The sequence below is a fragment of the Numenius arquata genome, chromosome 1, assembly GCF_964106895.1.
Source record: "Numenius arquata chromosome 1, bNumArq3.hap1.1, whole genome shotgun sequence".
NCBI classification, from domain to species: domain Eukaryota; kingdom Metazoa; phylum Chordata; class Aves; order Charadriiformes; family Scolopacidae; genus Numenius; species Numenius arquata.
This window is the reverse complement of record NC_133576.1, coordinates 84,236,750-84,255,242: the sequence shown is the minus strand read 5'-3', so window position 1 is coordinate 84,255,242 and position 18,493 is coordinate 84,236,750. Positions and strand designations below refer to the sequence as shown.

Sequence of the window (18,493 nt, the reverse complement as noted above, 5' to 3'; positions counted from 1 at the left end):
CAATTACTTAGAAGAGTACAGGGTGCTGGGATCATTATTTTGAGGGACGGGAGTATGGTGATTGTTCCAACAGCATAGATGTGCATATCTGTACCCATAGATCAGCCAGGGAATTAGAGATCCCAGATAACAGCAGTTCAAGCAATCACTGGCCAGTCAAATCCTTATGACATTCAAGCAAGATGCTGGTAGAGAGGGAATATTTTATTTTAGTGCATGATTATTATAGGAGTGCCAAGCTTGTGAAACCGATTCCTCTTGAATCATAAGTATTTTTTTTACATGCACATCAACATCAATCTAATTCAGTTGTGAATAATGTACAGTCTTCCAGATTACAACAAATAATTTGCATGATTCTTGTCTCTGTGTAATATATTGTTATATTTTTTCAGAGAAAATAGTTTCTCTATTAGTGTGTTTGTGTGGAGTTTGTGGGTTTTTGTTTTTTTTAATATGTATTTAAGTGGCTGCTGAAAACTCAATATATAAAACTGAACCACTTGGAAAGACAGTAAACACTCAAGTTATAATTAGTCAGCAGGGAACTGGCTACTTACCTTCACTTAGTGATCCTAAATTAACCTTTTGAGATAAAAAAGCAGCAGCAAGTTTAAAAAGCAATCTTCAGTGGTTTGTAACTGTGCTGGTTTTAATATGAAATTTTTGCAGCTTTGATTTCCTTATGACATACATGAAGCCCAAAATAGCATTATTGGCATTTCCAAACTTGCCACCAGACTTGTGGAAAATACATTGCGTGTTAAGTAGACATACACAGTGTTGTCCATGGTATATGAAGACCTCACTCTAATTTATATAGTGTATCCCATCATTAACTTTTTCATGTTTTTCACAGTGTATAATCTTAGTGACACCCAAGTTGATTTGAGTTCATATTAAAGAAAATTTTACAACCAAATACATCACCAGACTAAATGCTTTACCAAATTCCACATACATTGTTCCTATCAAGTCCACTAAATTGCTGCATATATCATAGCTACACAGACCATTACTAGACCTAATTTGACACAGCCAAATATTTTAAATGAGCAAGTTAACAACATATGTTAATTTGATTATTCTAAATTTAAAATAACAAGTTTTCAGAACTGATAAACAACAGATTGCAAATCATCCAAGGGATGATTTAAAGGAAAAAAAAAAGCCACTGTATTTGATTTTTTAAGTTTTAGCTTTAATACCGCTGAAATAGGTTGGGATACAAATCTATCATCCAGTTCCCCTATAAACGCAGTTTTTCAGCTTCAAATCTAGTAATTCTTTACCTTCTATGAAAGCGTTTCTATTTAAAAACCAACAATTTGCCAGTTATCCATTCTATCTACTCCTGGTATCATCCAGAGCAGAATAGAGAAGCCAGTTACTCCAACCAATCCCTTTTAAAGCCAGATCTTTTAATTTGCTGAAGTAGTTTTTGTTACTTCAGCCTTAATTTATCATGAACATCCCTCTACCTCAGCATGTCTTGACATGCAACAGCTAAGACGGAACCCATTCCACACCATCTAGAGAACCAACTTCTGCTCAGGCGTATACTATTACACACTTCGCAGTAACTGTGTCACACCACTACTTCAGTAGCAGTATCCTTCACTCTAGCTGACCATTTTATTGTAGACATCTAATCACAGAATCACATGGGGTTGGAAGGGACCTCTGGAGATCATCTAGTCCAACCCCCCTGCCAGAACAGGTCCACCTAGAACAAGTTGCACACGAACTCGTCCAGGCGGGTTTTGAATGTCTCCAGAGATGGAGACTCCACCACCTCTCTGGGCAGCCTGTTCCAGGGCTCTCCCACCCTCAAAGTAAAGAGATTCCTCCTCATGTTTAGGTGGAGCTTCTTATACTCAAGTTTGTGCCCATCTCCTCTTGTCCTATCCCTGGGCACCACTGAAAAAAGACTGGCACCCTCCTCTTGACACCCACCCTTTAAGTATTTATAAGCATTGATCAGATCCCCCCTCAGCCTTCTCTTCTCCAGACTAGAAAGACCCAAGTCCCTCAGCCTCTCCTTGTAAGAGAGATGCTCCAGGCCCCTAATCATCTTTGTAGCCCTCTGCTTCACCCTCTCCAGCAGTTGCCTGTCCTTCTTGAACTGGGGAGCCCAGAACTGGACACAGTACTCCAGATGGGGCCTCACCAGGGCAGAGTAGAGGGGGAGGATAACCTCCCTCGACCTGCTGGCCACACTCTTCTTGATGCACCCCAGGATGCCATTGGCCTTCTTGGCCACAAGGGCACATTGCTGGCTCATGGTCATCCTATTATCCACCAGGAATCCTACGTCTTTCTCCTCAGAGCTGCTCTCCAGCAGGTCAGCCCCCAACCTGTACTGGTGCATGGGGTTATTCCTCCCCAGGTGCAGCACCCTACACTTGCCTTTGTTGAATTTCATCAGGTTCCTCTCTGCCCAGCTCTTCAGCCTGTCCAGGTCTCCCTGTATGGCAGCACAGCCCTCCATCATGTCAATGACCCCTCCCAGTTTTGTATCATCAGCAAACTTGCTGAGGGTACACTCCATCCCCTCATCCAGGTCATTGATGAATATATTGAAGAGGACTGGACCCAGTACTGACCCCTGGGGGACTCCACTGGTTACAGACCGCCAACTAGATTCTGTGCCCCTAATAACAACCCTCTGAGCTCTGTCTTTCAGCCAGTTTTCCATCCACCTCACTGTCCATTCCTCTAATCCACACTTCCTAAGCTCACCTATGAGGATGCTGTGGGAGACTGTGTCAAAAGCCTTGCTGAAGTCAAGGTAGACAACATCCACCGCCCTCCCCTCATCTATCCAACCAGTCATGCCATCATAGAAGGCTATCAGGTTAGTCAGACATGACTTCCCCTTGGTGAATCCCCGTTGACTACTTCTGATATGCAGACTTCCCTACTGGAAGTGGCTTAACTATTGCTGAATACATATTATGTTCATATTTCTATTTCACCCTTACTATGTTGACTTCAGCAAGATGCTCTCAAGTTGGAAGACTCAAAATTGATGTGATTTTGTCATTAAATAACAGTTTTTCCTCTAAAACAGAATCTTTCCTTCCCATCCTGTTCATAAAGTACACACTACCCCAACTATGAATTGACTCTTAAGAAAACCACTTGGTGCCAGAATGTCTCCGTTTTCCTGCATTATAAACATAGAGTTTGCTTGCCATAATGATAAATAAACATACACGCATCAATTGCTTCGTATGCTTAAAGTATTATTGTAGTACATTCTTAAGGTTCCCCACTACCGTAATACTTTATTGGCAAGAAAGACCATTCAGATCATCCTACTGGTAACTTATTTATTCTCAATCAGAGTTTATCCAGGTAAAATAGGTAAAAGTATGCAGCTAACAGTAAATTTCAACAGACACCTATAAAACTAATAGTGTCACTAAAGCTTCAAACTTCTTGGAAAGTTGATCCAAGCAAGCAGACAAGAAATGGCTGATAAAAACCTCTGATTTTATCAGCCTCAGAAATGGCTGATAAAAAGCACTATCTAATACATCGCTCTTCAAGACAATATCAGCTGCATCTAAACTACTCACAAAAAAATAAAATAATAATTCAAGACCAAAGTGACTTCTGGAGGTCACCTCATCCAAACTTACTTAGAGAAGATCTAATTTCAATTCTAGACTAGGCTGCTCAGGGCCTCATGCAATGGAGTTTTGATAATCTCCAAGAACAGAGATTCCACAGCCGCCTGGGGCAGCCTGTTCCAGTGTTTACTCAACCCCATAGCATAAACATTCTCCTTAGTATCTAACCGAAATTTCCATGTTTCAACTTGTGCCCATTGCTTTTTTTCTTATTACTGTGTACCTTCAGGAAAGGTCTGATTCCATCTTCTCTACACCTTCCTCATAAAAAGTGGAAGATAGGAGGTCTCTCCTTGCTCCTCTCTTCCTCAGGTTGAGTAAAACCCAGTTCTCCCAGCCTATCCTCAGAAATCTGCTCCAGTTCCCAAGCCATTGTGGTGATCCTCTCCCTAGACTTACTCTAGTATGTCTTGTCTTTCTTTTTACAGGGAGCCCCAATCTGGGTCCCGTAGTCCAAAGGCAGTCTTACAAGTGCCACATACAGTGGAATATTCACTTTTCTTGACCTGCTGGCTACACTCCTAGAATGTAGTCGGCGTTCTCAGGCGTAAGAATTTAATGCAACTCACCATTGACAAGAATCCCTGATAAATACCTTAAACCTCTATGCCACCTACAAGTATTAAAACTTTTTTTGGCCATTCTTTTCATTTTTTCTTTTAGCTAGCACTCTCATTTTAGTTATTTGTGGGTTTCTCTCCCTTAAAAACTTATATCTTACACAAAACACTGAATATCCTATAAACTCTTGCTGAGTCACAGAAGAAGGTAGGTATCTTGTAATCTTTACACTTCTGTTTCATATTGTAACAACAGTTCAGTCCATCATATCTTCCCTGCTTTTAGAGCTCCTCTGGAGGTAGAGCTCCTAGGGGAAAACATGCTACAACTTTCTCAAAGAAATCTACCTAGTAAGCAATAGTGGAAGAGTTAAGCTTTACCTGACTGGAACTAGTTAATGTGTTAGCTTGATGTTTAGAAGTTAAATACAGTGCAAGGTGATACTAAAACTAGCATGCCGTTTAACTTACCTCCTTGTTTATAAACTGTTAATTCTCGTACAGTTTCCAAGAACTGCCAGAACTTCTCATTACCATCTTCTGCAATAAATTCACTGTTCAAAAATAAAAATGAATTGTCCATAGGTTGATTTTGTCCAAAGATGTACCATAGTAAAAATCTTCAGTTGTTTAAAATAACAAATACCCAGCAACAACCAAGTATTAAGTATTCAAATGACTATGTAACATTTCTGCAGCATGAACACTGAACAGTGATATATTTTGGTTAAAAGAAATTTTGAACAAAATACTACCAATCTGAACTCAACAATGGGAGCTGTAAAGCAAGCAGACTATTCTCCAATACAGAAATAAACATAATTTTTCACTTTATTTTTCCACAGGTATTCCAATATACAGTTATAAATATAATCAACTCAGCACACAAACTTTATTTAATAGTGGCTAAATATACAAATGAGAACACACACTCCATCAGGTTACAGTTTTTAATTAAATGACAATGTCTATTTTGCTATGCAGGAGACATCTCCAGTCTCCAGAACACTTTCAAAAACGGGTTAATCCTTACAAAAACATAAAAGGTAAGATTTGCTTTATAGCAAAAAAAAACATTTTTAGTTTTGTGGGGTTTTTTTAAGGCAACATCAGTTGCTTCCCCCCTCCTTCCCCCCCGATGTCTATCAAAAAGATCTACTTGCTAGCATGACTGTACTGTTTTCTAGTCTTTACTTTGGAAGTTCAACACTCCTTTGATCATAGAAGCTTGCAATCCTCCCTTTCATGGGAGTTCTATAAACAGCAGCAAATAACTTTAAGAGCAAAACAACACCACCACAAAAGATTAAAAACCAAACTGGCAGGGGAGCAACAAACGTGATACTGGAAAAAATTTTCACTTCAAATTTTGAAGTTATAAATTAACAATACCTTTCTAGAAAAAAAAAAAAAAAGATATGTTTTACTACTACAGCTTAACATCTTCACTAATCCCTTTATATATCATTTCATTCACGAGTGAAAGTAAACTAACTGGGGGGAGAGGAAGAGAGACCGTTAGCGAGCAGAAGGTAGGGATTGTGTAGATTAGCCCACTGCATCTCCTCGAACTAATCTGCAAAACATCCCAGGCTGAATACAAAGCAACTGAAAGCCCGTCAGCAGCACCCGTAGCATTTTACGAAGGGAGAAAACAGTTAAGCCTTATACCAAAGGAGGACTTGAACGCGCCCTCTGACAGAGGAAGAGAGAAACACAGCCATCCCTTTCTCAGAGCCCCCCCTCCCTCTCCGCCGAGAGAAGGGGCTCCCTCCTCCCGCCCCCTCAGCCAGGCGCCCCCGCCCCCCAGGAGACAGCCGGGGGAGGCACCACCATCGCTCCCAGTCCCCGCGGCAGCTGGGGAAGGAGGAAGATGAGGAGGAGGATGAGGAGGAGGCGGCGGCTGCACGCACCTCGCCTCCAGCAGCAACGGCGTCGCCGGCCACTTCGCCGCCAGCCGGGCCGTCACGGCCTGGGAGGAGGCCGGAGCCCTGCCGCAGGGGCAGGGCTGGGCACACAGGAGAGCGAGGAGGAGGGCCGGCAGCAGCAGCGGCGGCAGCCACCCGCCGGCCATGAGGAGGACAGGGCGGTGAGGGGCACTCGGAGCTCCCGCCGCCCCCTCAGCCTCGGCGTGCGCGGCCCCGCCCACGACGGCCACTGCCTCGCTCCCACTGGCTGTGCTGTGCCCTGGCCATGGGGCTATTGGTCAGCCCAGGGACCAATCAGAGGATGACGCCAAATAAATAGCGGGGCCAGCCAGGCTAGCGTGGTGACACGCGGCGCTGGGGGCGGGGCGGACGGGCGGCTTGCGCCGCGGCGCAAGCGCGGGAGCGGCGGTTGCGTCGCCTCCCTCAGGCGGGAAGGGGGGGTGTTCCGTTATTTTTTTTAAATTCTCGTGTTGTTTTATAAGGGGGAGTTTTGCGTAGGGGGTCTCTCGGTTCCCTGTTAAAGGAGAAGCCGCTGGCCGGGCATTCACACGGTAGTCATGGTGTCGCACAGCCTCGTTTATTCTCGGGCGTGCTTCCTCCTTCTTCAGGCTCGGCCCTGGGTTTCCCGCAGCAGAGTCTCAGGCGTTGGTTTTTTTTTGAAAAAATAATTAATTTAATTGGAAGATGTAGCAGCAAGGACAGACCAGTGCCTCCAAAGAGAGGCAGCGTGAACAAAGAAATAACATGGGCTGTTACAGCCTTGTGATCCGCACACCCGCCCCTCAACGCATTTTTTAGTCCAGTGGTGGTTTTTGGTCTGGGGTCTTCTAACACCTTACTCAATTCTCTTTGTGTGCCCAGGCAGGCAGGCTCTTACCTTGTTGGTCTGCAGTTTCAGCTGAGGGTTGGAGCCTCTGTATCTTCTGGTTTATACTCCTTGGGCAACTAAATTTGCTTAAGTTTGTTGTTACTTGTTACGGAAATACAATTAGCTTTGAAATCGATGGCAAGATAAAGTAGTAGCTCTTAATCAAAGGTCAGATAATTAATCTGTGGTGAACTACAGAAGATAGTTTGTTCAGTTTTTATCCTTCTGCTTAAATTCAGAGATCTCCACGAGACAGAAAGGATCTCCTTGCCAAGACATATATCTCTCTCACATTTGGATTGCCATTTTATTAGGTGCTTAAAATTTAGGATAATGGATAGGCTAAATGAAGTTGGAAGGGAGCTCTGGATGTCTCTAGTCCAACCTCCTGCTCAGAGCTGGGTCAGCTCTGAAGTCCAGTCAAGTCTTGAAAAAATTCAAGGATGGCATCTCCACAACCTCTTTGGGCAGCCTCATCCATTGCTTACGATGCAGTTCTGATTGCCCTTTAGAAAGAAATACATTATATTTCCTTATAGATGCTTTTGCATATTTATCCACCTTCCCTTTGCTTTGGTACCTTAGCTACATGTAAGTCACAAGGAGCCCTTTTCAAAACTCTATTTCTATATATTTGGACAAAAGGCAGATTTTAATCTTTTAAGCAGTGTGCAAAGCCAGAAGATGGAAAGCAGACTTAATCTTCATTTCCACAGCATAATTTTATGTAATTAAGTATTCCAAATAACACTTGGCCATTCTTGTACGTACACGCCATATTTATGTGAGAAAAACCCTTAGTTCTCTGAAACCATTTTTCAGCAGAACAGAAGAACAATTACAGCAAAATTTAAAAATTATTCATATCACAGCTGTGCAAATAAGAATTGATTATCATAGCTGTTTCAGTGTGAAGAGAGGAAGTGATTAATGAAGATTTCTCAGTAAGATGCAAATGTTTTATAGTGTAAGTCACAGTGAGCTATGTCTATTTAATAGAAACAGTAGCAATAAGTGCAACTAAGTTGAGCTTCATCAGCATATTCAGTTAGCTGAAAATAAAACTTTGTTTTTTAACGGACTGAAAACAATTTTCGAGCTGAAAGGCTCCCTTTCTCCCTAACTCGGAGGTAATGTAAATGTCAAACACCAGTCAAAAGATATACCCGTTATATGGTTATTAATTGACAGCCGCCTGAGCAGTAACTGCTGGCACCCTTTTATCTCGCTGTGAGATTGGAGGCCCATCTCTGTAGAACCTGTCAGTGTCACTCACTCCTACGTCAGGCATTTGAGGTGTTCTCCTGAAGACATTAAGGATGCTCTTTGTCCGTTCCCTTGAAAATAAAGACCAACCCGGGTTATTTGATTAGCATATCTCAATATAGTGGTGTTATGTAATAAACAATGCAAAATATATTTTATAGCCTGTTAGCTCTTCATTTTGATTTACAGGGATGAGCAAGTGAAAGAAAAATTGATGCAGAAATAACATAAGCCTGATTTCAACGGCTCACAGAAGCTGCTCAGTGGCAACTTTCTGGCAGTCGGAATTTATGCTGCTTTGCTATGCCTACACGTGCAGCTGCAGTGACAGCAAATGGGTCTCTTCCAGGATGCTCCTCTTTCCAACTTTTCTTAAAAAAGGAAAGAAACCGAAGCAACATTTTGCTTTTTTTAAATAAACACAGCTTCTTGTTTAAAATAACCCGCCTCAGAAACGTAAAGAATATACTTCCTGGGCCAGATCAACAACTTTCCTGTGAATCTCTGGGCCTGTCTGTGTTGCGTGGTGGAGGACAGCAAAACATGGCCGTGATGGGGACTGCAGCTCCATTTGGATACACCAGCTCAAGTTCCTAGGCAATGCCACTGCTCTGCTGTGCCAACAGGACAGCGTGGGTGTGTTAATTTCTGGACCATGCTGGCTCCTGCCATGCCAAATCTGAGCAACTAACTGCACCAAGGGATAAATCTTTGACATAGCAGGTCTTCCTGAGTCTGACTATGCTAAATCTTAGCTTCCGGGATCAAGCTTATCATGCAACATGAGCTGTTGCTTCTGATGCCAACTGACAACCCTGGTTGTTAACTGGCATGCTCTCATAATTATTCTCTCATTCACAGAAGCCTGTGAGCTTCTTAGGCATTGAAAAAAAGAACATTTTTCCTTCTTTCCCTAACTGCAACTGGTGGATCTGTCTATGTGCTCAGTGAAAGGAACACAGCTGATACATGGGTGATGCAAAAATCAGCTTAAAATGTACAATAAGGCTCTAAAATCACTATTGTTAATGATTCAAATAAATAATAGCCACATGTTTGTGTTTTAGATTCTCACATGCAAATGTTTGGGAGGTTATAACTTCAGTAGGTAGAATATTTATAAATAAAAAGCACTAAGTTGAATATTTTTACAGTCATTCATGAGCTGATACGTGCAATGAAGTGCCTCAAGACAATTCTGGCCCCATGGTGCAACAGCAGCACGAAAAAGACTTTAGTGTGAAGGTACAGGTGCATTCACTGAGAAAATACAGTATTTCCCAGAAGAGAGGAGTAGGATTTGACTTCTACGCCTATCATTGTATGAATCAAAAGGTGCTATTGCTGTATGCAGGGTGGAAAATTTAAACATAAAATACCTGTACAATGAAGTATATCAGTGATTTTTTCCTTTTTCGTCAGATCAGCAAGGCGAGTTCTGAATCCTTTCCAGGATACCTAAGAAAACGTAAGATAAGTTGGGAAATTAGCCAGAGTCCTGAACGTGCACTCAGCCAAGTCACCTTTGAGAGAAGTGAGGACTGCAGAATCACGACATACTGGCTACTTAAAGCCAAGTACAGTTTTTCTTGGAAGAAACTCTTCTTTTTTAACTGGTTCAGAATTGCAATTGTATTTTCTCCTGCGCAGCTTTACGTATAGACCCCAATGTCCAGCATCCTCCAGTGAAGGCACACACTGGGCTGTTTGACGCAGCAGCTCCTGGCTCAGGATGAATTATGGACTCAGCAGGAGGGAGGAACCACTGCCACACGAGGAGGCACGTGCTCCTAAAGAGGTAACCTCTTCTGGAGTAATTCCCTGTTCCCGGCTGCACGTGGAACAGTGTTCAGGCCGCAGCAGAAGCCGGGCACCGGGACCAGCTGGCTCACAGGCTGCATGTGGCCAAGCAGCTGGCAGGAGAAATCCTATATCTTTGGGAACGATATCCCTCACTTCCCACTGAATGTCTTGCTAGTGCACCTCTAATGCAGGAAATAAAAATAGAATGCGCTTCTTCAAAGGATGCTCCCCTCTGCCTTATGTCATTCTAATTTCCAGACTCTGATTTCAGAGAGTGGTGACACTTTGGATTACGCTCTGTCTTTCGTGCGGCTGTGACTCTTGACTGGACAAAACGCTGAGCAACCTGAGGGAACTTTGAAGCTGCTCCTGCTTTATGCAGAAATAGAACAAGGTGACCTCCGGCATGCTCTTCCAACCTAAACTACTCTGTGACTCTTAAGTGTAATTTGTTTTAATTAAAGCTTTGTGTAGCTAGAGCCAAACAGAGCAATTCATGTTGCTTTATTGAGTGAAATACAATGGATTTTTTTTTCCAGTGGAACAAATTCCAGTGCTGCTTTTCGGGTTTTGCTACATCCTTTCTCGTCGGTCTATCATTTTGGTAGTGTTAGTAGCAAACTAGTATAGGTTTCTCACCTGTCAGGGCTCGTTTCAGCTCACTTCCCAAACCTGAAAAAAGAATACTTATGGGCAAGTCATGTAAAGTTATTCCTTCCAAGAATTTATGCTGAGTATCTTTAGAGGGAACATAGATGTATTACTTTTGAATGATGCAAATTAATATTTTATGTCTTTTTCAGTTAATCTGAGTATATAAAATTTTCAATTTTTATGATTTATACACAAAGCTAATTACAATCCATTGTGAAGACAGCTTTAAAAATCAATGTAAAAAATAAGTTACATCTAAATGAAAGAGAAGCAAAAAGTGCAACCACAAGCTATTACACATAGAATGAAAATGGATTTATTGCTCAAGTCTTGTATTACCTTCTATTATTAAACCATTAGGAGGGTCTCTTAAGTTTAATCCAAACTGGAAAAGACACATTCACATGCATGTATGTATGATATGCCAGGCAAATATATACTAAAGGAACATTGTGAGAATTAAAGCTCCCAGAAGAAAATTAAAAATTATGATTCCCACATCTTTGAAGTCAGCATGCCAATAAATTATAAAATGTGTACTTTAAAACATTCATAAACCTTGGAAAGGTCAGGAATTACAGTTTTTTTTGCACTGGAACATACACATATAAATTCAATCCTAGGTATCAGCCTAGCACATTTCTTTGGCGCCAATGGCACTGGCCACTCAAAAATCCAAGGAAGTACAGTCTCAGAGAAAAAACTGGTCACTGAACACTAAAGTAACCACAAAGTTGTGGTTTATATCTGTATATGAAGAGATTCAAATATGCATATTTCTGGAGCTTTGCACCTGTGTATTGAAGTGATTGCACATAATTAGAAATGTGATTATCAAATATGTTTTCACATACCGCATATAATTAGACTTACAGAAACACACTACATTTAGAATATTTTAATGTAGATAAACTTTGAGGGCAAAAATGAAGTGTTATTAACGAAATGCAAATTGCTTAACCCCTAATGTGCTAGCTTCTCCTAATGGTATCTCCTGTATCCTTCAGTTCCCAGCCGTGCAAGCTCACCACAGTGGTAAGAGCCGGTGGGATGCGCTGTGGGAGGCTTTTTCACCTCTCCCTCGTGCTCCTGGAGCAGCGATGTGCAGTTCCAGGCTATGGGACACCAAAGATGCAGGAAGAAAAAGAAAAAGAATAGCCACAGGATTAATGCTAGGTGTACGCAATGATGATGCATAGTGTTTTGAATATCTTTGTCACTAAAATAAAATGGTCAGGCATCTAGACAGGTATTTGGCTAACTTCTAAGAATACACACAGGTATATATAGTACTCTCCTATAACTACTATCTCATCTTAAACTAAGGGAAAATTATGTTTATCGATTAGTTTGTAATAAAGGAAGGTTTCTGACCGGAAAACTTGCCCTTTTTTTCTGTTTTCCATTATTCCTTGATCATGACTTCCTGGATTAACTGAAGTTAAATCAGACATATGCTGACTGTACTGGTTATTCATGTTTGTTTAACTGCTGTTCATGCTATAATTTTGATAACTCTGTTATCATAAACAATTTACTATATTAGGCTGATATACTTAGGCCTTCTGAAAGGATTATGATTAAACGATAGGTCTACTCTATGATACTAAAGAATGAAAAATTAAATCCTGTCTGCTAGAGGCCCCAGCAAACTTTTCCAGAAGAGTCTTTCTAGAATTCCTTCCAAAAGAAAGCATAAGCTCCCATTTTCACCACATTTTTGCTATAAAATTAGGATTCTCAAACACTGTATTAAAGGAGTGTAATTATAAAATCTCTGGACATCTCACATCCTACTATTTCATAGCAGTTGGGAGAAGGGATGATAATTATGTTAAAAACATCTGTATTTAAATAAAAAGGCTTTACAGCATATGAATTTTTATGTTGTAATTGTAAACCTCAATTAAAAATATTTTCATGGCTGTTAATTCCCAGTTATGCTCGCACATAGCCACGGATGAGTGTTCAGGGCTGATAATTGTTTTGCAAATCAGACTCTGATATTTCACTCACCATCAATGGTCTGCAAGCCACAAAGTGACTACGCTGCTGTGGGCAACTTCTGTCTTCTCTTAGCTGTGGAATTTTTTCTCTATTTCAGCTTTCCTTTTGCCACAAAATGATGTACAATATTGGCAGTTCGTAGGTACATGCTTTTCCTCACTAAACCACTTCAACTTCAGGTGCCCTTAGACCCCTTGTCCGAACAAGCTGTTTTGACCAACCTGTATTTTGGTCTCATTTTCTGCCAGCCAGAGAATTATTCCCTCATTTTTTGCTGATTCTTAATCTGAACAAACACTCAAGTAATCTTCACCTCAGTTCTCCTTCTGAATTTACAGTTTATTCATCTCAAACCTGTCACAGTGTTGAACAACTTTTCTTTCCTCTCGTATTTCTTAACTAGTCATTGGTCTCTCACAGACAGATGGCAAGGCCAACAGATCCTTCCCTCTGCTGAGGGTTAGGGGAACTCTTCATATCTTGACATTTGCTGCTACAATTTGCCTCTATAGGTTAAAACTCCCAGTTCTTATGGTAATTACAGTTCCTAGCATACTTTAATCCAAGATCATATGAGAAATTACTGCTGTAGGCAGGTGTCTCAAACCAAGACTTCAAACTGAGTAGGAGTATCTAACCAGTCATCTACAGTACTAGTAACTTTTCTGCACTGTAACTTTTGTCGGTCAGCCAGATTTGAGGTAATAAGGGTAATTCCACTGCAGCCCCAGCTGTGAAATAACTTACATCCCTTTATAATTAAATGTGAATTCCTCTCAGCATTTTCCAGAAGTCCAACTGAACTTTTAACTGATGACAGGACCAGTATTTCACTGATCTCGGTAGGATAATTTAGAGAATAAATGTTACCATTCATACATTTTACGAACACACAAAAAAACAGCGTTAAATCTCTGTATGGCTATACTTCGGGGAAGAATCACTGATTACATGCCTTTAGGTGCTTATAGAACAACAGGTGAATAAGAAAGAGTTAAAGAAAATCCCCAAAGGGTTGGAGTCCTTCTTAGAAGGGGCTGAATTGTTCTAAAAGCTCCTGTAGCAGCACATAAAAAAAAATGCAGTTCTTGCATTCAAACTTCAAAGTATCCAGGTCGGCTTGCTGAAATGAATCCAAGAAAGGTCTAGTAAGAAATAGCGGCAACCCAGAAAGTGATAGCGGTCCTGAACTTGCTGTGATTTTCAGTAAGGAGTTGGAGGTCAGTTATAAAAGAAAGGTTCAGATTTGTGGACAGCTGCGAAAGCCAGATAGGGGTGCTAGAAGTTGAGCCTGATCTACCATTTGCAACGCTTTTCTCCATTTTCCATCTGTATCCCACAGAGATCAGATGAAAGAGATGAAAGAGTCTGAGATCAAATACTACAGAAATAATTTTTTCCATCTTGGAGAGGGAAACTTCTTGGAAGATTTTTCTTTTTTTTTTTTTTTTTTTTTGCTATTGAGGCTTTTTGGTTTTGTTTTGCCTTTTTTTTTTTTGGTTTTGCTTTTTTTATACATCACATCCCAAAGGCTGAAAAGGTGAACGAAAAAAAACGAGCCAGAGGAGGCCTAGTGGATGATTTCAAATATTACTTGAGATTTATTTCTCAGAAGACCTGGAAGTTTCTAGACTTCATACAAAGTTGTGATGAGGATTTGGATCAAGTTAGACCGTGTCTATCCATGGCAGGTCTAGAAGTCAATCCTGAAGAAAAAGACAAGATATGGCCTAAACAACTTTGAAAACTTTAGTAATTTCACTTCTAGACGCAAGCAGAGGTGCTCAAGATAAACTGCTGGTGGGATAAGTTATGTTTGATGGGGACTTGCAGATTAATATCACCTGAAGGGGAGCAAAAGGTTTTTGTGCGATGGTAGGTGGGAAAAAATATTGCTGTGATGCATATCACCAGGTGGCACTGTTACACAGCCTTGCAGCTCCCATACGTTACCATACAAGAAGTTTGGGGATTTTGGGAGGAATACTGATAGGGATATATATTAGTTTTTGCTAGGCAGAAGGAAGCATGTCACAGTTTCAGAAGAGACAGATCCCTCTCTGCATTGATCTCCCTGATCAGAGTCAGTTCTCGGGAGGAAGTTACAATCTGGGAACTTGGGCATTGACTCGGACACCTTAATCTTTAAACAAGGGAATTTATTGGATGCTGTTCAACTGTTCTTTAGTGGGAAAAAACGAAAAGACCATACAAAAATGCAGTAGCAATATCCATCACATCATTGACAGTGACTGAGTCTGTAGCATTTCTACTTGTATCAGAATCCGGAAAAATAAATGTGGATGTGGCTTTTGGCCTGTAATAAGTCCATGAAAGCTGCTCCATAAATTGCATCATAAATATTGCAGAATTCAGAAGGCTGAAGGCTGGAAGGAATGTGTGTAAGTACGCCTAAGTTCTGTGCACAGAACAGAAATGGGAGAGCAATTTGCTGCATCTGTCCTGCTAAATGCTTTCTTCAGGCTGTCTTCATGTTGCAGATTTCAGCTGTAGAGAGCACACATGAGCAACCCTATGTTTAGGGGGTTTGGGATTACAAAAAAAACCACTGTGCATTTCATACTCTTTGCTTTCTCTCTTTGGTGCAGGACCAGCAATTGCTGGTAGTCATTTGATATTGCAGCTTTCAATATTTGTAACTCCACTCGAAGTATCTTCCCACTCATCAACTCCATCTGGCCATACCCTGAAGCCGCAGACACCTTTTGAACGGCAACTGCAGCCAGAGGCTGTCTACTTTGCAGGTACTGGTCATGCCTCTCATCATCCTTGCTACAGTTCTGAGTATAGCTGGGTACCAGCAAGGCTCGCCATTGCTTGTCCCTACTGCCACCCCATTCCCTAGCCAGGGGACTCCAGGAAGCCCCCTGCGTGGCCCTATGTGCCAGAGATTTTCTTTGCTAGCTAACATACTGTAACTTCAACCTGAATTTTTGTAATGTAAATTATCTATGCCGCAGTACAAAAGGCAAGAGAGAACACAAGTTTTTCTTCCTTAGATTAAAAACTGCAAATGCTCAGTGGTGTTGTCTACATTAGTAAATTAAGCATGTTCAGGAACTTTCTTGGATATTGAGGCCAAATAGCATGGCATGGTCTGACCTACATTGAAGCTGTAATCTTGGTCATTGAGTGCTGATTGGAAACGATTTCTGGAATGGTTTGACTCCCCAAATATGTCCAGGAGTTGTTTGGGAGAGTGCTAGTTGGCATATACCAAAATGTGGTTAGACCATTTTCTCATTCTTTACTTTGCTAGATGTCCACTTTGCAAAGCCCAGGAATGACTCCTGGTGCAAGAGTTTACCAAGTTTACGTGGTAGACAGAAGATGTACCTATCTAGTTTTGGCATTGATCTAAAAAACCTAGCTCAAAATTTTCAGAAATGTTCCTTTTTTTGGGAAACTATCTTCCCAAAACCTGTAACTCAATTAAAAAAAAAAAAAAGAGTATTGTAATATTTCTATGAGCAGTTATATTGTTTTAAACAAAAGAAAAGTGACTAGAATGCTGGCAGTGATTAAAGATTTTCCAGTTGTCCTAGGTTAGCATCTTACACAGGTGTAATTATGAATATTCAAAGCAGAATATAGCTGATCCTTTCTTTTACAAGGGAAACACGCAGCAATTAGTAAGGAATGACTTGCAGAAGCCACTGCATATGGACTGGCACAGGTGAGACATTGACTGAGAACACCCTTTCTATATTGTCTGCATTCTGACTAAAGGAAATAAAAGGGGGTCATAGGTTTAATGAAGTTATTAGGTCCAGAAAAAGAATGGCAAGCAGGAGAAGTGAAAATGAAAAAGCCTCATAATGAATTGCAGCTTTACAAGAAAATAGGCTTGTGACAGTATAACACATTAATTGTTTTAAAAGGAAGAATACAGCACTCAACGTCCCATTGAAATAAGAATGTTCAGTAAGTGCACATACTAAAATTTAATCTGAAAAAAAAATAATAAGGGAGGTTTATACTATAAACCTCAGAACAAATTATTCCCAGAGAGATGACTGAAGTGAGCATGAGTTTATTAATTTAACAATTTGCATCCTTGTGACAAGGATGCCACCTGAGACTTGCTGCACAATAAAAAATTGGTTTATTGGAAATCTCAACTGGCTGCAAGCGTTGAAACAGCTCAGGTCAAGCGGTGATAAATAATTTAAAGAAACCAGAGTGAGGTAGGTGTCACTTTAATTTTGCATTAACTGATCTATTAGACATTAACCTTATCAGACAGGGAATTGCTAAATGAAATCATACTTTTGTACCTTTGCTTCATAATATCATTTGCTTACGCATACATTTTGTACAAACCTTGATGATGGCACTGACACTGCTTCACGTGTCCATTGCTTCAGACTAGCAAATATTGTACTGACCTTTAAAATAAATGGTAAGTATGCCAATTTTTATTTTTAGCAATTTGGAAAATGTGTTGTGTGTTACCTCAGACGTGGCAAGGAGAAGGGACATACTGAGTTGGAATTTTAAAATAATTTTTTGTGTACGTTTTCACATGTCAGGACATCTCTGGTAGAAATGACAGTAGAGCTAGCAGGTAAATTTTAACAGGTGAAGGTATTCTGCCTAAAATTGTTACGAGAAATAGGTCATTTCAGGATTATTTTATTTGAATTCTGGGTGAACTCTGGGCTATATGCTGACAGCAATATAGGATCTCAGAGAATTATTATGTAAGAAATAAGGGAATCCTAAGTCTTACTTGTAATTGATCTTGAAATCCACAGAAACTACATTCATTTTGTAAGAGTATCACCAAGCTAGCTTGTAACTGGCTTTGGATTTCCCTTGTAGTTCCACTCTCATTGGAGATTTACAGATGAGTTATATTTGAAAGGGAAAATGTTGGGATTGAACAGCGTTTGCAATTTTTAGGGCTTCGTTTTGAACCCAGTCGTGTTCCTATTAAATCAATGGAAACACAACCATGTTCAAAATGACCCTTATCATCACTTCATTGATGCTAGTGAGTTACAGCCATTGACTTCTACAGAATCTGACTGATTTTATTAAAGCTTAATCCCACGGGGCCTTGCACAGTAACGTGGACCTCTATAAAAAGAACATAAAACGCTTCCAAATGAAAATGCTACATTCTCTGTCTAGGGATAATTAGCCTCTGCTGACTATCGTGAGATTCAGGTTCACTCTGGAGATCCCAACTCTTATGCAAACTAGAGCCACGTTCAGAATAACGTGGGGTGTAACTGCACACCCTGTACACCATTGGGAAGAACTGGGTGGTGGTTGGATGTGCCATGGGTTGTAGCTCTGCAGAAAGCATGGTCTGCAAACTGTCATTAAGAATATTAAAATTCATAAGTAAAAGCCTGTCTTTGAAAGCTGCATAAGCTTATTGATTTATGTGGGCCTACAAGTACTTCTCTTGCTAGTTTCAGGAAAATGAGAGCTTTTTTAAAAGTCAAGTTTTTAATCTAAAGCTGATTATAAATATTTTTACTTCTCTTGTACATCCATTCTGTCCAGTAAAAAATATTTTTTGCCACTTTTGATGAATCAGTGACTTTCTTGAGCAAGTTTAATTAAATAAGAATTTTAAATTTAACTGAAATTCACAATTTCTCTGTTCAGCAAATTCAGCTTTGATCTCCTTTTCATGGATATGAATGTACAGTGTCAACAATCTGGTATTTAATGAGATCTTAAATTATAGCATTTCTATATCTTACTAAAAGCATTATGAGGGATGCTTCAGTC

The 18,493-nt window shown here is 40.4% G+C and overlaps 1 protein-coding gene across 1 annotated transcript in view; it reads right to left on the bottom strand.

The window, feature by feature from the left end:
• The window catches only part of UGGT2 (UDP-glucose glycoprotein glucosyltransferase 2), a 92,308-nt gene extending 86,036 nt beyond the window's left edge, over positions 1–6,272 (bottom strand). Inside the window, exons 1-2 of the mRNA XM_074149661.1 lie at positions 6,112–6,272; positions 4,670–4,752 (exon numbers count right to left, since the gene is read on the bottom strand). Of these exons, the coding sequence (XP_074005762.1) occupies positions 4,670–4,752; positions 6,112–6,272 (244 nt within the window). The remainder of the gene's footprint in view (positions 1–4,669; positions 4,753–6,111) is intronic.
• Between the last annotated feature and the right edge of the window lie 12,221 nt (positions 6,273–18,493).